At 40.1% G+C, this 22,780-nt stretch overlaps 2 protein-coding genes and 1 pseudogene across 2 annotated transcripts; 2 read left to right on the top strand and 1 right to left on the bottom strand.

Moving 5' to 3' along the window:
* Nucleotides 1-15,371: 15,371 nt before the first annotated feature.
* On the top strand, nt 15,372-18,810 carry LOC132852448 (interferon-induced very large GTPase 1-like). The gene is made up of 2 exons (XM_060879672.1): nt 15,372-15,413; nt 16,489-18,810. Exon 2 carries the CDS (start codon nt 16,693-16,695, stop codon nt 18,808-18,810), a length of 2,118 nt encoding a protein of 705 aa, XP_060735655.1. The 5' UTR covers nt 15,372-15,413; nt 16,489-16,692.
* Nucleotides 18,811-19,861: 1,051 nt separating this feature from the next.
* Nucleotides 19,862-21,253, bottom strand: LOC132852447 (zinc finger BED domain-containing protein 5-like). Its single transcript, XM_060879671.1, has one exon. The coding sequence runs from the start codon at nt 21,251-21,253 to the stop codon at nt 19,862-19,864; it is 1,392 nt and encodes a 463-aa protein (XP_060735654.1).
* Nucleotides 21,254-22,120: 867 nt separating this feature from the next.
* Nucleotides 22,121-22,780, top strand: LOC132852446 (interferon-induced very large GTPase 1-like; annotated as a pseudogene).

The raw sequence follows: 22,780 nt of genomic DNA, 5'->3' as shown, positions 1-22,780 counted from the left end.
GTCTTTGGACCGGGGGGGGAGTACCCACCCGAGGCACGGGGAGAACATGCAAACTCCGCACACACAAGGCAGAGGCGGGAATTGAACCCCGACCCTGGAGGTGTGAGGCGAACGTGCTAACCACTAAGCCACCGTGCCTCCCGGGCTGCTTTCTGAAAATGTTAAAAAAAATCCATTTTATTTAAATTCATCAGTCATGAGCAAGGCATGAGGAAGTGGTGGCAAAAAATCCTCCCTGAGCTGGCAAAAAAAAAAACAACAACTAAAAACTAAAAACCTGACAGTGAAATTATGAATCATTTAGAGATAAAAGATAAGCGATAAGATAAAACAATTTTATTAGATTTTTAACTGTATGTGTATAGTAGGGGAGAGATCTAGTTTCATGTCTATGATTAACTATCCAAAGATCACAGATATAGAAAAAAGGGCAATTACTTTATTATTCATAAGGAAACATCATGGGGAACGTTTTTCATGTCCCACATAGGTGTTGGGGATAAGAATATTATATCTATTAAATCTATATATCTATTAAATAAGAAATTTAATATAAATGCAGTCTCAAACAATTACAGAGGTGAACATATCAGAAACAGATGACACAGATGAAAGTATGTACTACAAAATTTATAAGTATTGAATGTTCACTGAAATATTTATCCACAATTGTTTCTGATTAATTAGATATAGTTTCCAACTGATTAATTAAACTTCTTGTTTAAAATAATGTGGATGAGAATCAGCACAAAACATGAGGTGACCACAATAAAGTATGAAATGAGGGAAAAGCAAAACTCAAATTCACTTTTAATTCAACTATATTGTTATTCATGATATTTTACCTACTCTATAAATGATAATTGCTATTGTGCTTCAATCACCAAAAGTCTCTATGAATGTATTGATGAGATGAAGCTACAGTTAATAGATGAGATCTACAGTTCAACTGATATCAAAGAGACACTGAACAATGTGTCCTTGAGGCCCCAAAATGTGCTCTTTAAGAGGGTGTTTGGATGTGGGAAAAAGTGTTTATTTTACAAAACACCATGTGAGGCAGGAGGGAAAAAAACATTTACAACACCATGCAGGTCTGCATAGACCAAAAGGACTTGGTGGTTTTGTATACGCGAAGACTAATTCTCTTTGTGCAGAGATCTGTACATCTAGTGGAAATGTCAGTAGAACGTTTCGAAGTAATGAAACTAATTTCGAAGCTCATCCCTGTAAAGACTACCGGAAATACAACCCAGACTGGCATATAGCACCTGACATGTCTATAAAGGCCACAGATTACTGGAAGTATGTGACATTTAATGACAGATTTGCTAAACAATTTGAACCAGCTGTGTATCCAGTAGAATGGCAGAAAATCACTAAAGAGCAGGCTCTTTTTTGTCCAGTATATTGCCTACTAGTGTTTCCAGGATAGGCCATGGATCCATCACCACCCGGACCAGGAGAAACTGCTTAATACATATAAATGAATATTTAATATCTAACTATACTCACAGATTAATGCAATATATTTAAGTAAAGTGAAATTTACATATCTAACTACAGTAGTAACTCACAAGCAAATAAAATTTCTCTAGTTAATTGCAGTGGCAAGAAGTAAAATTTCTCAAGTGTTCTCATTTTTGTGATGCTTTAACTAACAAAAGTATTGTTAGGAATCAGTGAAGAAGCTGAAACATTTATGTCAATGTCATGTATGAAGCACACAGATTGAGCCCAAGTGACATTTTTAAGCTGCCATGTCATTCTTTGCTGATAAACTGAGAGTATATTGATAAAATCACGATAGAACTCTTAATAGCATTCTTGCACATACTTGAAATATAAAAAAGAACAGGCACTATGTATGTAACATTTTGAACACGAAAAAGAAACAGAAAAGAATCCTGTACAAAAAACACCATGTCATTTCCACTGTCTGCTAGTAAGTGCTGGTATAAGGAGATATAATCATGACAGGTGATAGTATGGTGATAAAAAATTACTTCTACTCAAGGAAAAGTACAAGTGCCTATGGAAATGTTTACTCAGGTTAAAGTAAAAATAACAATCATAATAGTTACAGTACCTGAGCAAGAGTAAAAAAGTATCCAATGAAAAAACTACTCAAGTTACTAGTTACTTCTGACCTGATTGATTGATAACCAAGAATTTTAAACTACTTGGAGAGCTTTTACACACATCACCTTGAAGATTTCTTGGTTTTGCTTATATAAAACATAGTTTGAAGTATAGTAGCCCAGTCCAGTAATGGGCACATTAATATCACATAACCTGTCATTTGCAATAAAAACCCAAACACCAGATGTTTTTCTTACAGTTAACTCTGTCTTTATTTTAACATTCACAACACAAACTTGTCAGCATCTACATTAAAACAAGATAGCAGAACAAATAACAAAAGGGAATGTGTGTATGTGGACTGTTTGTTATTGTTTGCGTATGAACTTGGTTGTGTTGCACTTCAGTATATGAATGTTTATTTGGTCATATATTCTTTCTTAAACAATCAGTTTTACAGAATTTTACTGTTGAAATTCAGAAGTAATTGGCTCTCAAGATATTTACAATGCAGTCTGAATCTTTTAGCTGTTAGCAGGAGTAACTAAAAAGTCTCTCAGGCTCCAGATGCAGGGATGGCTGTGTTTACTTTTAGAGACAAATTCTTGACTTTTGGAAAGGAGTGTAACACATCCTTCTGTCTCTGAGTGCCCTGTGTTCATGGATGCAAAGAAGCCCTTTTCATCTGAAGTGATGCTGTAGCAGTGGGCATCATTTTCCATGCTGATCACCAGTTGATTTTTATGTACTCTAGTCCTGTGCCAATAGATTACACACTATACCTGCATAATCCTACATTTTTCAATATATTTCCTACATGTAGGACCTTAAGGACAGACATTGTAGGTTGACTTAAGCCTCTTCAGCTTGTCCTGCAGTTGATGAAGTGTTGGCAGCCGAAAACACATATGAACTTGGAGCAGAAAGCACATATGATTCCCTTTGGAGTATGTTGAGGGCTATTGCAACTGGCTTCATTACAGTAGATTTTTTTAAAATAACTGTTCAGCTGTATTCAGCCTGTACCATAAAACACAAATAGTTAATAAAACTATCACAAAAATGCATCATAGACTCAAGATGGTGGCACGAGTACATCGCGAGGCTCAGGGTATTTCCACTCATTGCAGTATTTTTGTTGCTTATCTCAGGTCTGTTGGTGTGGAACAGCTGTGCCTATACATCGTACACCCGACATGAGCTTTTGGATATTGGTTTGCGACTTCCCGACAGTATTGACAACCTTCAACTACTTTCTGCGATACCCAGAACACCCAAGGTTGTAATTATACTCTCCTTCACAGATGTGAATCCCTGGACGCGTACTCAGGGCATGTGCTGAGCAGCTCGCTGGGGCCCGTACAGACATCTTCAACCTGCCTCTTGCCAAGCAGCTGCTCCTACTTGCTTTAAATGCACTTCCATTGTGCCAGTGCCAAAACACTCCAGCCCAACATGCCCAAACAACTACCACCCTGTAGCACTGACTGCCATTGTCATGAAGTTCTTTGAGCAGCTGGTACTGGCACACCTGAAGGACTCTCTGCCATCCACATTGGACTCTCACCAGTTTGCCTACCAGCAGCAATAGGAGCACAGAAGATGCAGTTTCCATGCCACTGCACTCTTTGCTCACACACTTGGACAATAAGAACACTTATGTGCGTATGCTATTTGTTGACTTCAGCTCAGCATTTAACACCATCATTCCATCCAAGTTAATAGCCAAATTAGTAGATCTGGGCATTAACACCACAACTTGCAACTGGATTATGGACTGTCTGACCATCGATCAGGCTCCATCTGCTCCAACACCATCACACTCAACACTGGTGTACCACAGGCCTGTGAATGGACCTAACTCCATCATCAAGTTTGCAGATGACACTACAGTGATCGGTCTCATCACCAACAATGATGAGACTGCCTACTGGGAGGAGATCCAGCACCTAGCCACATGGTGCGATGACAATAACTTGCTCCTTAACACCTCCAAAACAAAGGAGCTCATTGTGGACTTCAGGAAAGAGACAGAAGGCACACATGACAACATCCACATCAATGGGATGGCTGTTGAGCATTTTTCCAGTTTCAAGTTTCTGGGGATCCACCTTTTGGCAGACCTGTCTTGGACTACCAACACCTCCAGCCTGGTCAAGAAGCCTCACCAGCGCCTCTTTTTCCTGAGGACACTAAAGAAAAATCAGCTTTCCTCCGATATCCTGGTGAACGTCTACCGCTGCGCAATAGAAAGCATCCTGACCAGCTGTGTCACAGACTGGTATGGGACCTGCTCTGTTGCAGAGCGCAGGGCATTGCAGCGGGTGTCTGTGTCAAGCTTGCAGCATTCTTAAGGACTCCTCTCATCCCGCCCATAGACTGTTTTCACTTCTGCCCTCCGGCAGGCATTTCAGGTGCCTCCGGACCAGGGCCAGCCGATTAAAGAACAGCTTTTTTACTAGATCTGTCTCTTTATTGAACTCTACCCCTCGCTGATCCTACTGTCCTTCATACACTGTTACACAAAACACATTTGCACACTTGCTCTTTTTTTTTGCATTGCTGCTTACCATTGCCTTACCATTGTATATACCCACCTGATTTCTGTTTATAGTAAAAGCAATATATTATATTATGTTCATAGTACATATCCTCCTGTATATTTCTGTTTATAGTAATAACAATATACTTTGTTTATAGCACATACCCTTCTGAAATTTCAGTTTATAATAATAGCATCTGTATATTATGTTCATAGCACATATATATTCATCTGTACATTATATTCATAGTACATATTGTAATAAGTCTGTCTGTGTTTTACCCTGTTTCTGTCTGCCGTCTGCCCTGCTGTTAATTGTTTGCTCCACCCACTCATTGGTTACCATGGACACTGATTGAACTCCATCTCTCCCTCAGGTGTGTTGTCTTAGTCTCTGATTTTCTCTGCGCTGTGATTGGTTCCTGTTTGTTATATCTACTCTGTTTGTTCACTTCCCTGGTGTTGGTTGTTGTATGTTGTCATCTATGTTCCTGTTTCCTGTCTTGCTCAGTGTTCTGCCCTGTTTTGCCTGCTTGTTTGTCTGCCTGTTTCTTTTTTTGGTCTATTAAAAATCTAAACTGCATTTGGATCCTCACTCACCTTTGGCTCACCGTGACACATATATATTCATCTGTATATTATATTCATAGTACATACACATCTGTAAATTACTTTTTAAAGTACAGTAATAGCCATATATTTTGTTATAGCACATATCCTTCTGTAAATTTCAGTTTATAGTTATAGCCATCTGTATATTATGTTCATAGTACAGACACACATCTGTAAATTACTTCCATATTACCACTTTATTTAACTTATTTAACTCTTGTAAACACTATATCCTGCACTTGCTACTATTGCACACTGGTTAGACCTAAACTGCATTTTGTTGCCTTGTACTTGTACATGTATAATGACAATAAAGTTGAATCTAATGGGGCAGACAGAGAGCGGCAACGATAAACAGGCAGAAGGTCGAGACAGGCAGCAAACAATCAAAAGGGTCAACAAACAGAATCAGAAAATCAGAAACACGGAAATGCTCAGAATGACTGTAGAAACAAGTCGAGACTTCACACCGGGGTGAAGTTCAAGTGCAGCTTAAATAGCGAGCGGTGATGAGGAACAGGTGGCGGTGTAATCAGTGTGGGTGATGGATGTTGGGGAGTGTAGTCCGGAAGCGAGTTAATACTCCGGAGACGCTTCTCTGCGTTGCCATTCAGGCTGTGTATGTGGTGCGCTGACCGTGACAGTAATGAAGTAAATGTAATTTGTTCATACTAACCTCTGATAGCAAGAGCTAAGTTGCAAGTCAAGCCAAGTAAAGAAGCTTTTGTTGTCATTTTAACCTTATATAGCTGAAACAGTACTGTCAGGACTCTGCCTGGACTTTGGCCATGTGCCTTTTGTTTGTTTCTTGTGCACGTGTCTGCCCCACCCTTGTCTTTTCCTCCCCGCCTCTGCACACCTGTCCCTCATGTGTCATGATGATTTGTATCATTTAATTGAGCCGCATTGCCTGTGCAGCGCGGAATCCTCTGTTGTCCTTGTCTGTTGTCCTTATGTCTGGTTTTGTCTGTGTCCTGTTTCGTGTTTTTTTTTAGTTATTAAATCCTGTTTCTGTTAAGCTGTCCTGCGTTTGGGTCAGTTTTTATCCCGTGTCCGTGACAGAAGGATTCCGCCAGACCTGGACCCAGCAGGACAGCTGCAGCCCGGACCGGCCGATTGGGAGCATTTTTTTTTTTCTTATTGGATTTTTTTTTTTCCCTGGACTTTGCGGGTTTGGTGACATCGGTCCGCATTTTTCCGGTGGGGGAAGCTGCTCCGCTTCCGGCTTTTCCGCCTCACTTCCTGGTTGCAGGCCATGTCACCAGCCCGAGTTTTGTTCTGTTTTTTCGGTGTCCTGTGACATCGCTCCGCATCTGTCCGGTGGGGGGCGTCGCTTCACATCCAGTTTCCGTGGAGGATGCCGCCCCACTTCCTGTGGGGGGTGTTGCAGGCCCGTGTTTTACCCCCTGGATTTTTTTTTTCTGTTCTGTGGAGGATTTTGTTTTTTCCCCGCCCTCCCTCCCCCCTTTCCCGGTTCTGAGTGGTGGGTTTGACCGTGGTGCGTCGGGGGTTGTGCTCGGCCCTCCTGTTCGGCTGTGGATGTCGCTCGGCCCTCCTGTTCGGCTGTGGACGTCGCTTGGCCCTCCTGTTCGGCTGTGGACGTCGCTCGGCCCTCCTGTTCGGCTGTGGACGTCGCTCGGCCCTCCTGTTTTTATCCCGTTTAAATGTCACCATGACACATCGGCTCAGCACTGGTAGGAGTGGTACTGTACACAGCTTGGTAGTTTTTAATAGTGTATCCATCTGTGCACAAGGGTTGACCCTGGCTTGGTTACCCCACAGGTGGAGCTCTTCTAATGCATTAAATGGGAAGCACCCACACCGTGTCAGGATCTTGGTGCAGAGTGTCTTAGTAAGAGTGAGAGCATGATAGGGTAACTGGGCCTCTCCAGACTCCAGTCTTCTTTGTCCCAGTGTTCCCACACATTATTGAATGTGGCCAGGTAGGCTTTGACATCATTCTCCATGGTGAGCTTAATTACCAGGTGTTTTGCATCATGGCAGGGGTCAGGAAAGAGAGGGACCGCTGAGATAGAGAGTGCCTTTTAAACTCCACCCGGTCTTCTGTGGTGGCATGAAGGCTTTTGGCCAGGTCTTGGGCCACGCATGGTGCTGAAGGCTTGTCTCAGAGAAGTGTTTAAACATCTGATCCATGGTTATGTGTGTAGGGGTTGCACTTAGGCCTGCATTCTCCACCACCAGGCTGTGAGGGCTGAGCACACATCACACAAGATGAGGATTAATGCACAAATAAGTGAGTTTTATTTACAAAAAAGTGAATGGAAAAATTCAGAAAAGAGCAAGGGGACAGTTGAAGTAGGGTAAATGCCTAAGTAGAAGTTAGAAGATTGGGAAATAAAAACAATAAAATGGTACAATTACCCATCTCCCTCACATGATTCAGGATAAGCAGAAAATCAAACTTTTTAGAATATAACATTATTACAAATGTAATCCCAAACACTATGAGTTCTGAATGTTTATCTCTCAGGTTTTTTCAAATATATTACCTACTATTATTCTATCAAGGATATTAGCAGGATCTGCAGGATCTGTAACACAAATGTTGTGGAAAGCCTGTTTTTTTAACCAAGATATTGGAGTCCAGGGAATCTAAGAATACCCTTTGATAATGTCCAGTATTGAATGAAAGCAAGCAATTCCTATCAACAGATTATCAATGCAACATGTCATTAACATGACGTAACTCAGACATGACATGAAAACTAAACATAGAAACCTGGAGACATGAAAGCACCACTAAAGCAAAAGGCACAACATGGATATATGAATATAAAAGCATACCTAAAAAAACAAACATGACTTTAACAATGACTGAATTAACAGGGCAACACATTAGAAATAATGGGAAACAGGTGACAACACGTGACATGCCCACATGAAATTCCACAAGGTGTAGCAGCTCTCCCTCTAGTGGTCTGGCAGGGAATTTTCCTAGTAGTTCCTTTTAGAGGACAGCCCAAATCCCCTCTTCTCCCCAAGGTGTGGCTCTTGAATATAACCAAGTAACTGTCCCAGCAAAGCTCAAGGGGGGAATGAGAAGCATTGTGAGGCCCCAAGAGAGAGTGAGGGTCACAGCAAGGCATAAAAGGGGGAGCAAAGGGAGAGTGAGGTCAAAGAGGGGAGAAAAGGGAACTGTAGCCAAGCAAAAAGGTCCAGATTGACAGTCTTAGCCAAGCAAGATAACTAAGTGATGCCCTTAGCTGAGAAAAAAGGCCGGAGAGAAGTCCTTAGCTGAGCCACAATGGCTGAAGCAAAGTCCTTTGCTGAGCCAGAAAGGCCTCATGATGTCCTCAGACAAGCCCAGGGACAGAACAACATCCAGGAGTGGTGGGGATGGAGGTAAGTTTAACCACTTACTCCAACTTACTCTGCACAGATTCCTGCTGAGCACAGATTTTCATTTTTGCTCTGAAAATAAAAGAAGAAAAAAAACAAAATGACCTCCTAGATGAATTCTATCAAAGGATTTATGTGAGTGAAATCACAAACTTTATTTTGATTTAAGATTGGAATTGATGTTGTCAGTTGAGTGAAATGCTCACTCATTCATTCATTTTCTGCCGCTTATCCGAACTACCTCGGGTCACGGGGAGCCTGTGCCTATCTCAGGTGTCATTGGGCATCAAGGCAGGATACACCCTGGACGGAGTGCCAACCCATCGCAGGGCACACACACACACTCTCATTCACTCACACAATCACACACAACGGACAATTTTCCAGAGATGCCAATCAACCTACCATGCATGTCTTTGGACCGGGGGAGGAAACCGGAGTACCCAGAAGAAACCCCCGAGGCACGGGGAGAACATGCAAACTCCAAACACACAAGGCGGAGGCGGGAATCGAACCCCCAACCCTGGAGGTGTGAGGCGAACGTGCTAACCACTAAGCCATCGTGCCCCCTGAAATGCTCATTCAACCTATTAATATCGAAAGATATGGTGATACTGTATGTGTATACTCTATAAGCATTGGAAGATTGCTAAAGTGTTTACAGAGTGTATTTTGAATGAAAAGGGGAAAGAAAAGGATCTAAAGGAGAGAAGGTACATTCATGCCTCTCTTGAATTTTCAGTGAGTTTAGCAATGTCCTTGGTCAGTTTTTTTTGTGGTTCTGTCCTTTCCATGTTCAGTTGATGTCTTCTGTTCAAAGTGATGGGATGTTCTGGAGCCTGTATTCTGGCAGTAATTAAAGCAAAAGGAGCCCCTACCAAGTATTGAGTATTTTCCACGTACTTTTTACTGGTCTTATGAGGTATTCTTTTTTTGAGATTCTATCTCTCACAGAACAACCTCCAAGACCCCAACCAGTCTGGCTTTAAAGCAGCTCATTCCACAGAGACAGCCATTTTGGATGTCTCTGAGAAACTACATGCTGCTAGATCAGCCAAACTGTCATCCGTCCTTATACTCCTTGACCTTTCAGCAGCATTTGATACGGTCAACCACAAGACTCTTATCCACCCTCTGGAGTCTTGGGATTTGTGGATCAGCTTGGGAATGGTTTGCTTCCTACCTGGAAGGACGCTCATATCAGGTAACATGGAGGGGAGTGACATCTGCTCCATGCAGGCTCTCTACTGGCGTCCCACAGGGCTCAGTACTTGGTCCTCTTCTTTTCTCCCTGTATACTCACTCTCTTGGTGAAGTTATTTCCTCACATTTGTTCTCTTACCACTGCTATGCTGATGATACACAACTTATCTTCTCTTTCCCACCCTCAGATGCCACAGCTTCTGACCGGATCTCAGCATGTCTGGCAGAAATTTTATCATGGATGACTGCTCATCAGTTAAAGCTCAATCCTAGCAAAACTGAACTTCTGTTCATCCCAGGTGATTCATCCCCAGGTCATGATCTTGCTATATCCTTGCACAACGATCTGATCTCCCCTTCAGCCACAGCTCGCAACCTTGGGGTAACCATGGACAATCAACTGTCCTTGTCCTCTCATGTTGCTAATGTGACTCGCTCATGTCGGTTTCTTCTCTACAACATTAGAAGGATTCGGCCATTTCTGTCCACACAGGCTGATCAGGTACCTGTTCAGTCTCTTGTCATCTCAGGACTGGATTACTGCAATGCACTGCTGGCAGGTCTACCTATGAACACAATCCGTCCTCTGCAAATGATCCAAAATGCAGCTGCATGGCTTGTTTTCAACCTGCCAAAGTTCTCGCATACCACCCCGCTGCTGCAATCCCTCCACTGGCTTCCGGTAGCTGCACGCATCAGATTCAAAACACTGATGCTGGCCTACAAAGCCAAAAATGGAAAAGCTCCCTCTTACCTCAAAGCCCTCATCACTCCTCGCACTGCACCCCGCACCCTCCGATCTACCAGCACTGCTCAACTGGTTCCACCATCTCTCAGGGTAAGAGGCAAGTATACTACAAGACTCTTCTCTGTTCTGGCACCAAGGTGGTGGAACAAACTTCCCCTAGAGGTCCGGACAGCTGAGTCACTGGCTATGTTCAAGCGGCGGTTGAAGACCTACTTATTCAGGAAACACTTCAACTAGCACTTTCCTTATCTTTTGCATTTTTTTAAAAAAAACACCTTTGACACTTTTTCATTGTAACTTTGAACAAATGTTTTAAACTAATGGTATCTTAACTATGTGAGTTAGTGAGCCAGCATTAATGTATTCAATGTTAGAGATTTAAGCGCTTATGTATGTTGCTCTGGATAAGGGTGTCTGCCAAATGCTGTAAATGTAAATGTAAATTAGTTTTTTTTTTTTATTAAATATGAGTCAAAATCACAATTAAAAGAACCAAATACTTAAACTACTTCAGACTGTGTTTACTGTATTTATATAATGAATATATGAACTTTTCCATGACATTCTAATTTATTGAGACGCACATGTATACTGAAAACAATTTGTATTTGAAGTGAGACTAACAAATCTACAAACTGATTAAATTTCCAAATTTTGTGTATTTAATTTCAAGCAAAATTCATTTAAATTCAAGAATTATAATTTTGAAAAGTGAATTGTGAATTTAGAAGGAGAAGAAGAGCAGAAAGAAGAAGAAGATGATGATGATTAAGCTTTTTATTGTTGTTCAGCATATAAACTGTAAACAATTTGCAGCATCTGAAGATTTTTATGATAAATGTTTTACGTTGGTATGTTATATGAAATAATGGGTATGGTGAAAAATTTGTCAAACCTGTCTCTAAAGCATGAAGCATGTAGAACTGTTTTTTTAGCATTTCACTCCTAAAAAATGTCCAGAAGCAGTCTATTGTACACCTTACAGTAAGGTGACCTTTACACACGAAAATTAAAGAAAAGAAACTTAAAATGAAGAATGTAGACAGACTACTCTGACACATTGACATTTAAGAAATATGCACAATGTAATGAAGAAAATTGTCGAAACAAAGACATATGAACATATTAATTGACCCAATTTTTTAAAATATATATAAAAAAAAATAGATGTAGACAAAACATTACAGTATTTTAGTCAGTAATAATAAAAAAAGAAAATGTTAGTCTTAAAAATCACAGTACTTGCTGAATTCTTTTTCTAAATATTTGTCTTTATTTTCATTTTCATTATTTAATTACCACTTTTTACTTTTTTATATTTGTTATTTGGACATCTTAAAAAAAAGCAAATGTTTATATACATTTTACTTTGCATGTTTTAAGCTGTCTCAGCTCATCATGTTCTAACAAAGAAAAGAAACTTAATTTCCAGGAAGTTCTGAGCATTTTCTGAAAAACCATGCCACTCCCAGGGCAAGGTGTTCATATCTGCTTTCAGTTTTGGGGTATAAATTCTGATCACAACTAGCCGCAACAGAAATACCACAGACATCACCATGAACATTTGTCCTAGCTTTGAGCACATTTGGCAAGCAATTATGACATTTCATAATTTTTTAGACTATCAGTTTATTTTTGTTGTTTTGTTTTCAAAACAACAAATGCGCTATTTCTCATGCACTATTTTCTTCTGGTTCATTTATCAGTTGTGGGGAGCACAGAATGTTCTCTGTTTCAGCGAAGTATGGGTTGTTGATACCCACAGATAGAGTGTTCATATTATTCCTATGGCAGATAATAGCTATAGTGATAGTTAGTGAAGTATAATAATGTCTTCCTATTTCTATAGTTAGCAATCTATTTGTCTATTAGATTGTGTATGACAAATTAAAAATAATATAAGATTAATTTTTATTTGTCGATGGATAGTCTTTAAGATGTGTGGTATTAATTGTACCTGTCTGGTACATACAGTATCCTCTGATATAACTTTATACAGTATGTGGCATAAACTTTTACAATTGCTGAAGGAAGGAGTAGTTTTGCCCAGCATATTAGTAGAGTGGCCTTGGAGAAGCAATCAGTGATAGAACTGTGGTGTAACCTTGGTATTCCTGTAGATCAGTGATAAAATCTATCAGTATGTGAGATCAGGGATGATGGTGTCGGAACTTAGAGCCCGCCTCCAAGTCGACACATCGCAGGGTGATTTGTACTTATATACTTTATAATACTTTTATACTTTATAGTTATTAATTAAACTTAATTTACTGATAGCACTAACATTAATACAAATAAAACAATGAGAAAGCCCCTCAGACCTGGATGAGAATGAGCAAACTTCTTTATTGTGGTCAATCAGCCAACAATTCTCTAAGAGAAATTGCCAAGTTGGAAGTAACAAAAGAAATCCCAAAAACCCAAAAAGAAAAAGCATCTTCATGAAGAGCATCGGCATGCAAAAACAGAAACAAAAACTCTCAGGATGGTCCTGCAAAGTAACGGGTTTTTTTTACACATACCAATTTGGCCCCAAAAAATTCTCCTCTATATATTCCCTGGCTCTTCTAGGCGCCTCCTCATTGGTTCCCATCCTCACAGGCCCGTTCCCATATTACCTTATCATTATGTCACCTTATTTACCGGAATTACCTCATATGTTTTGTAACGTCCTGTTCCTTACAATCCCCTTGTTTTCCATCACCTTTTACCCATATGCCCATTTATGGATTTTCCTCCCCTTAGTTCCCGGGGGTCTTCTTCATTCTACATAACAATGTATGAGCTAAGGTCTGGGAACCAAGGTCGTCTTCATTCTAAATAACAATTTTGTTATTGTTATTGAAAATGTGCTCAAAAGAGCTTTACTGGTCAATGTTACATTTGCCTCTCAGTCTTTTATGACAGATGTCCTGATGATTAATCCTTCATTCAACTACAATGAGTAAGTTTCTCTTTTGCTATCTTCTTCTGTATATATGTAAGTCACTCTATGAGTCTGGTTTATATCAAAAGTTATTATGTTAAAAAGCTCTTATTTATTCGTCATCTTATATTGTTACTATTGCTAAGCTATTGCTGCTATAATGTTGCCACTATTGCTAAGCTATTGCTGCTATAATGTTGCTTGTGTACAAAAATGGAGTTCTTTGATGACTCTTCTAACCTGCTAAATGCTTGAATTTTGTTATGATCTCATGTTATGATCTCAGCCTGTCCTTGCCCAGGCTGGGCTTGCTTACACATATCTCAAGACCCGTTCCTCTATCTCCTCTAACTCCCCTTATCTCCCCTCAGACCTTTCGCCTCAAGGTCAGCCGACTCATCCTGGCCGCACCATCAGGTCCTTACCTCACCATCCTCTCCTTCTCCCTACCCAAGGCCAGTGCCCGCTGATGTCATGGCGAGCTATCGCCGCTTCCAGCTACTTCATATCACCCATGAGCTCATTACGTGACTGGAACAGCTCTGTTCTCCTGACCTTTCTGGCCCTGAGTCCCCTGTTTACACTCTTTCTTCTCCTGCCTGCTGAGTTACTATAATAAAGAGTCCCTCTTTTATTCACCCTCTGACTTCTGGTTAATAATATATAATATAATAATAATATAAAATAATTATATAAATATATTCTCTTAAGGCTCCAGGATTTTTCACAACAATGGGATATGGGCAGGGGTTCAAACAGGGCAGTGTGAGGGCATAACAGAGTTCTTTATTGTGCACATTTCTGTCAGTATTGGACAAACTGTGTCTATTCATGGTTTAGTGAATTACACCAGAATCTACTGTATTGCTCACTAAAGTGATAGGACATTATGTATGATGGAGTTCAGAGCCAAGTGTGAGCCTACGGTATAAGTTCTAAGGCTAAGAGCCTACGGTATAAGTTCTAACAAAGATTTTGTCAGAGAGTATTCAAGAAGCATGGGGTCCATGTTGTGTTTAGGAAATGTCATCTATAGTTGACCAATGGATATAAGCTACAATACAGATTACCTTTTGATGGGAAGTCTGGTTCCTCTCCGTTCACCCATTAGCTAAATCTTCTATTCACCACTGTCCACTGGACCAATTTGCAATTTCTGTTAACTTGGCAGTTTGGGGGCACACCTGCCCATTGCCCAAACAGATGCTCAAATACACTATTTCCAGTCCTGCCTATCTCAAGGAATTTGGACAGCCCTTAAATTCTCTATCCTTGGCCATCAGTAAATAATTTGCTTTGCAGAAAGTTGTCAATCCATTTAAAGTGTTATCAATTTGACTTATTTGCTCTGTTTTTTCAATACAAGAAGATTTTGTAATGAAAGTAGCAGCATTGGCGGCAAAGTACAGTGCTTAGCATTACCACCTCACAGCTCTGGTCTCCCCACATGCCCTGTCATGGACTGAAGTCTCATCCAAGGTATATTCCTGCTTCACTCCAGGATATATTCCAGGATGTTTATAATAAAGATGAATGAACTAATTAGTGACTCAGCCTTTTTGAAGAACTCCAGGCTGAATCAAAATAAAAGAAGCACTTCTTGTTTGAAATGCAGCTCTTACAATTGTACTGATCATGTTTTGTTTTTCTCCAGGGACTTCTGAAAACTCATAGAAAACAACTACTGTAACTTATTGTTGACACAGATGATGCAGATAAAAGTATGTACTACAGATTAGCATTTCAAGTACTGAAAATAATTTTATTCATTGTAATATTTATCCATAATTGTTTTTGATTAATTACATATACATACCATCTAATCTGGTTAAAAAACTGTGACAGAACAACATATAGTTGCCAACTGCTTAATTAATCTTTTTCCTTTAGTAAAATCTGTGATCTGGGATCAGCACAGATGGAGTCAAAGCAGCAAAAAGGTGAGTAAAAACTGAGGTGACAACAATAATGTGGAATAACATTAGGGGGAAAAAGAGTAACTCAAATTCATTTTTAATTTTAATTTAATTAATATTGTTATCCATGTTATTTTTCCTACCATTTAAATGCTTCGAATATTACTGGAGTAAAACATAAAAGCAATATAACCTAAAAAACCTGACTATTAAAATATTGAAATATTTCTAACAAAATATATGTTAGAAAAAAAAAAAAAAAAAAATATATATATATATATATAAATAAATATTAATTTATATATATATATATATAAATTAATATTTATTTTCAGATTTTCTTGCATTTCTGAAAACGCTGGGACTTAAAAAATACTTCCCAAATAGGCTGACTCTGAAGTCTTTGCTGGAGATCAACAGTGCCAGTTTATCTGATAATGACGTTGTCACTGCACGAGATACCAGAGGCTTTCCTTCGCAAGCTGCTAATGATTAATTCAGATTCCCGAACTGTAATTTGTGCACCTGATGAAAATAAGGAAAAAAACGATTTGTTTGCTGAGCAGAGCCGTGATTCTACCCCAAATCACCTTGATGTACACGCTGCACTCTTCGCCTGTGCTGACAGTTTCCTTCAGCAAGAAATGGCACTAAAAATGTCAATGTGCCAGTTTGCAGTGCCATTTGTGTTACCTCAAGGAGTTCATAATCAATGCACTCTGATGTTATGGGCTCTTAGAGGTATCCTGAAAGAATTGCATCCCCACTCAATGACAGAATCTAAAGGGTTTGTTGAAGACAGTGTTGTTCATGCAAAAACTCCTATGATATCATTTGTAAGGCTAAGCAACTGCAACTTGACCAAATCAAAGGTGTTGAACCAAGTGTTAAAAAATTCACAGCAGCACCAGGATTTTTTTGTTATCAAGAAATGATCGGAGGATCTGCTCCAAGAGTCATCTCTAATGGCATGGTTGAAATATGCTGGAGTCTTCCATGTGGAAACAAAACCATTGATGTCTTTCCTGAGCCAGTGGTCTTTGCTAATTTAAGAGGAGATGTTTGCACATTCGAAACCCAATTCAGTTTCCTTTCTCAGGTGTCAACAGCTGTCTTTGTGTTCCTAGACAGTGTTGATGAAAACGAACAAAGGTTGTTTGCCTCTTTACAAGAAATGAAGTCCAAATGCTTTCTTGTGGTCAACACTCCAGGAAATATGAGTGAGAAAATAAAGTCATAAATTAAAGCAGCAGTTGATACTCTGCAACTGGAAAGAGATCACGTCATTCAGAAAAGCAAAACCATGAAATTTGCTACATTTTCAAAGATGATCAGTTCTTCCATTACAAAAGTGCTGGGTGAACATCACAGGGCATGTGAAATCGAGGCTATGAAGACAGTTGCTCAGAACTTAGGCCTTAGAATTGATGAAAATGATAGCACAGCCTGTGTGTCAGCAAACAAAACAGCAAAGGAAATCATGAAATGCATTGGAGTTCGTCCCATAGTGGAATATAAAAAGTCACATCTGCCACTGCAAGGTGAAAACTGGAAAAGACTGGCTCAGATAGAAAAAGAACAATGCCGATTACAACATTCAGGGGAGTTGAGTTTGGAGGAGTATAAGGTCCAACTTCAAAATGAAAAAAAAGAAATTCGAAAAAAGCAAAGCAACCATAAGATTATAAAAACAATGGACATCTTAATAAAGGCATTGTCAACCTCAGATGATATCGAGCGAGTCTTTTTTCTCAGATGGCTGGGATTAAAGCTGGACATGCGATCACGCAAACACATGACAGAACTTCGGCACAAATACAGAGAGTGTGAAAAAAACAAAGGCAGAGATGCTGTAGCCCAATTAGACCAGGAGCTGATCGACTCTTCTCTTGGCATCGAGCATTACCTGAGAGAGCTGGGACAAATATATGAGGCTGCTTCATTTGTTTCAAACAAAATAACTGATAAAATAAGCAATCTTCCTACTCTGGCTGCCAAACTGCTTCTGGCTGGATGTCCTCTTGAAATACTTGATGGAGATGCATCAAATATCCCAGAGAAATGGGTGAGTGATGTTCTCATGGAGCTTCACAAGATGGTTAAGGAAAGGAGCCGTTTGCTGGTTATAACTGTGTTAGGGGTTCAGAGTTCTGGTAAATCAACACTGCTCAACACTATGTTTGGAGTCCAGTTTGCAGTAGGTAGTGGAAGATGCACACGTGGAGCATTTATGATTCTCCTACCTGTGGGTGAAGACTTGAAGGAAGAGTTACTGTATGACTTTGTCCTTCTGATTGATACAGAGGGTTTGAAATCACCAGCACTGGCACAATCGGAAGACAGTTATGATCATGACAACGAATTAGTTACCTTTGTGATTGGTCTTAGCGACGTAACAATCATAAATGTAGGAATGGAAAATTCCACAGAGATGAAGGATGTCTTACAGATAGCAGTTCATGCTTTTTTACGGATGAAGGAAATTGGTAAAAAAACAGTCTGCCACTTTGTTCATCAAAATGTTGCTGGTATATCAGCACATGAGAGAAACATAACAGACAGACAAAAGCTTCTGGACCAGTTAAATGAGATGACACTGATTGCAGCTGAGATGGAAAAGAAGCCTCATGTGAAGAACTTCACTGATGTTATGGATTATGATGTAGAAAAGAATAACTGGTATATACCAGGCCTATGGCATGGCACACCACCAATGGCACCAGTTAATACAGGCTACAGTGTTGCTGTTCTTGATTTTAAGAAAAAACTCTTGGAGATGCTTAAAGCAAGAAAAGGTGAACAACTCTTTCAGATCCCAGAGTTCCTGCAGTGGATCAGTAGCTTATGGAAGGCAGTGAAGTTTGAGAACTTCATCTTCAGTTTCAGAAACACTCTTGTGGCCAATGCCTATGACAGTCTTTGCAAAGAGTTTTCAGACTGGGAATGGTCTTTCAGAAGACATATTTTGTTGTTGATTTCTAAAGCAGAGGTTCAACTGTCTAACACTGAAACAAGCAGTATTCATGGGGTTGTTGATGCACTTAACAAAAAAACCGTAAAAGAGCTCATGATTCAATCAGAAGAAATGACAAAGAAATTGAAAGACTACTACAAAAGGAAAGACCGTAGTGTGCATTTGGTGGAAAAATACAAAACTGATTTTAACAAAAGCATTAAATCTCTGGAGACTGAAATGAAGAATGAAGTGAAAAAACGATTAGATCTGGCTATTGAGATGAAGAAAAACACTGCACAATTAGAGGAGATACACAGTAAGCAAGCTGCAATGGTCGAATCCCAAGTTCTGCAATTACTTCAGAAGTACAGTACAAAGATCGCAATAATGAAGTGTCTGACGAGGATCTCAAAGCCGATTTTGAAAGAATGTGGAGAAGAGAGATTGCAAACTTCACTGGTCTAAAAGAACGGGATGTTTCCGCTGATGTTTTGAAGCAATTGCGAGAAAGCCTAGGAAATCGCCAAGTCAATGAGGATTTGCAGAATGTTACAAATTTGACACATTATGGGCAAGACGTTTTCAAAGCCAGGTTAAAACATATAAATATGGGAAAAGGTCATTTTCAGTCTATAAAGGATTTACTTACAAAAAAGTCTACAAAGCGTGCTCTACAGATTATTGCAGATGATGCCATTAACAGTTGTAGTAGGATGATTGAACAGTGTTCACATTCCAAAAGTGATTACCAAGATACCTTTACAAAAGATGTCCTTGATGAAATTGATGCAAACCTAAATACAATACTACATTTGAAATTGAGCTTAAATTGCACATTTGTGGCATTGCCTCTCGGACATTCCTTGAGATGCACAGGAAGTATCTCTCTGAGCAAGATCCTGTCAAGCATTTACAGAAACTTAAGAATCAATATCTCTCTAATTTTATTGATTTGTACAGAGAGAGGGATCAGTGCCAAAAGAAAGCACAAAACTTTACTCAGCTCTGTCTCAAACCAGCAGTGACCGAGTACATTGATCTGTCCATCGGACCTGACATTGTTGATGCAGTTTTGGAGAATGAATCTACTGCATATAGTTCACGATCACTATTTCAGTGCACCATTTTGAAGGAACTGCTGGAAAAATCAAATTTCATTGAATTTGCAGTGTACATTTTACATTATAAGAATTATGTGAAAGACTGGATATACAATCACATTGTTAGATGCTTTTCCAAAGACTTATCTCTGCAAAAATTAACAATGAGGAAGCTGGAAATCATAATAAAAAAGATCACTAAAGCAGTGGAAACTTCTAAGCTTGAAGCCAGTGGCTCTCCTTTGCCTAATGCAGTGATTTTCAACCTTTTTTGAGCCGCGGCACATTTTTTACATTTACAAAATCCTGGGGCACACCACCAACCAAAATGACACAAAATGACACAAAATGACACTAACACAATACATATAATACATATAGTTAATAATATAGTTTTTTAATGTATTTATACTCACTTAGTGTGAAACCTGGGGCTGTTTTGATGAACACAAAATGGATATCCTGGCAGTAATGGTAGAAAGACACACACGAAGCTCTTGCTCAACAGCTCTCAGTGTCTCTCTGTTTTTAGCTTTTATCGCAGTCAAGCTTGAGAAGCTCAGCTCACACAGATATGTGGTTGAAAACGGGAGCAATGTCAAAATAGCTTTGTTGGCCAGAATGGGGAACTCCTTGGCAACAGATAACCAAAAACTGTCCAAAGGAAGATCAGCAAAGTTTAGCTTTAAACCACGATCTTGTTTCAGTTCAATGAGTTCCTCTTGCTCCTTTAAAGTCATGTCCTTTCCAGCAACTGATGCTGAGCTGTATGGGTCCCTAACCCAGTCAAGGCATTCCGTGAAGGCTGAAGAGAAATAAAATGACAACTTCTCCTCAAGAGTTTTCAAATGTGTGCCAATCACCTCGCACATAGCAGCGGTGTTGCCATCATGCAGTTTCTCGGTGAGTGGGAACATCTCAAGGTTGCCACGCTGCACATGTTGTTGCCAGAGTTGCAATTTTAAACGGAATCCGTTCACTTTATCAGTGCTTGTAAGCAGGTTTTCATTTCGGCCTTGCATTCGTGTGTTCAGTTCATTCAGATGATGAAATATATCAGCCAGGTATGCCAGCTTTGCACACCACTCATCACTTGCAAGCAGCTTTGAGAAATCGGACCTCTCGTTTGTCAGAAAAACTTTAAGTTCCTCTCGCAGCTCAAACACACGGGCCAGCACTTTGCCGCGCGACAGCCACCGGACCTCCGTGTGGAGCAATAAGACTTTATGTTCCGCTCCCATTTCCTCACACAAAGACGCAAATAAGCGACATTTCAAAGGACGCGTCTTCACAAAGTTCACTATGCGCACAACATCATCCAACACAGGAGCTAGATCTGCTGGTAAGGTCTTTGCAACGAGGGCCTCACGGTGCAAAAAACAGTGCGTAACAATAACATCTGGGTTTTTTTCTTTGACCCTACTTACGAAGCCTTTGGTGCGCCCGACCATGGCTGCGGCTCCGTCAGTGCTGACACCTATGCAGTTTTCCCACGTAAGCCCGCTTTTGTCAAGATATTCCGACGTGACCCGAAATATTTCCTCCCCTGTTGATTTTTCTGGCAGTGTCTTGCAAAATAGGAAGTTTTCTATAATGGCTTCTCCATCCACAAAACGCACGTTGGCCAAGAGCTGACAATGTCCACTAATATCCGTCGACTCATTAAGTTGCAAGGCAAATTTCTTACTGATGCGCATCTTTTCTAAAACAACAGTTTCGATATCCGCAGACATGGCATCAATACATCTGGCAATTGTGTTATCTGAGAGAGGCACTTTAGCTATCTCTTTGGCTGTCAGGGCCGACATCTCATTTACAATTGCTTTACAAGCTGGCAGTATTAATGTTTCTGCCACAGTGTGGGACTTTTTTGATTTAGCTACGAGTTCAGCAACAAGGTAGCTAGCTTTGAGGGCTCTCTCGTTTACCTTTGTGGTTTTTCTCAAAAAAATTGCCTGTTTCTCATTGTTTGTACGTAAGCGTAAAAAATAGTCCCTCGGCTTGTTTTGAACGGAAGGGTGTTTCGTTTGGAGATGGCGTTTAAGCTTGCTTGGCACCATAGCGCTATTGGATAGCTTCTCGCCACACACCAAGCACAGCGGAGTCGGTGCCGTTGCATCCCCGGTGAAAGTGAATCCAAATGAGAGATAGCTTTCGCTGTATTGCCTCAAGCTCACCGTCTTTTCTTTTTTCTTTTGTCGACCACTCATACTAGGGCCTTCATCTGGGTCATAATTTTGTCCAGGGCCCTGTTCGGCATTTGCATTTTCCCTTCTCAAAAACTTCTCCATCACTATCACTTGCTCGTCTTGCTGTGACCCCAAACTGCCACTGACACGTGTCGCGCAGCACTAACTCTAACTAATTAACATTGTTTCTAACTTAGCATCTGAGCGAATCCAAGATGGCGTGAAGCATGTGTGTGTAACCTGTACGTCATCGCGTCACAGACATGATGACGTAGCGAGCGGTGTTCCATTTAGGGAAAGTGCGCCTTATAATCCAGTGCGCCCTGATAATTTCCCACGGCACACCTGACGATCTCTTACGGCACACTAGTGTGCCGCGGCACACTGGTTGAAAATCACTGGCCTAATGATGCAGAAGGTACCACAAAATTGATCCAAAATCTTTGCAAAACTATGAGGGATGTCATTTCAATACCCGTGAGCACAATGGACAGTGTCCTGTTTCAGAACACAAGCTGTTGTAATTTATTTACCAAAAGTCTCTGTGAATGTATCGATGACCTGAAACAGCAAATATCAAAGGAGATCTCAGAGTAAACTGATATCAAAGAGACACTGAAAAATGTGTCAGTAAAACCCCAGGATGAGCTTTTCAAGAGGGTGTTTGGATGTGGAGTGCAGTGTCCATTTTGTGAAACACCATGTGAGGCAGGAGGGAAGGAACATCAGCAACACCATACAGCTGTGCACAGACCACAAGGCATTGGAGGGTACAGAAATAGTAAGCCTAATATCCTTAGTGAAGAGATCTGTACATCTAGTGTTCATGGCAATGGAAAATTTCTAAATCAGGACACAAATTTCCAATTTCATCCCTTCAAAGACTACCGGAAATATTACCCAGACTGGCCTGACATGCCTGACATTACTGGAATCAGATTACTGGAAATATGTGCTGGTTACATTCAATAAGGTATTTGCTGAAAATTACGAAGCATTGCCAGCTGTTTATGCTGAGGCGTGGAATCAAATCACTAAGGATCAGGCTTTTAATAGTCTGAAGCTCATGTTTAATATTAAATAATGGTAAACTGGCAAAATTTCACTGCAAACATATTGAAATTTGTGAAGAAGACAAACTCCATC

Source organism: Tachysurus vachellii, chromosome 10, assembly GCF_030014155.1.
Source record: "Tachysurus vachellii isolate PV-2020 chromosome 10, HZAU_Pvac_v1, whole genome shotgun sequence".
NCBI lineage: Eukaryota > Metazoa > Chordata > Actinopteri > Siluriformes > Bagridae > Tachysurus > Tachysurus vachellii.
Note: the sequence above shows the minus strand (reverse complement) of the source record. Positions and strands in the feature narration are given on the sequence as shown.

What these genes read in the sequence shown, in the direction of transcription:
- LOC132852447 (XM_060879671.1), bottom strand. Translation starts at nt 21,253, where the DNA reads ATGTCGGCCCTGACAGCCAAAGAGATAGCTAAAGTGCCTCTCTCAGAT.
- LOC132852448 (XM_060879672.1), top strand. Translation starts at nt 16,693, where the DNA reads ATGAAATTTGCTACATTTTCAAAGATGATCAGTTCTTCCATTACAAAA.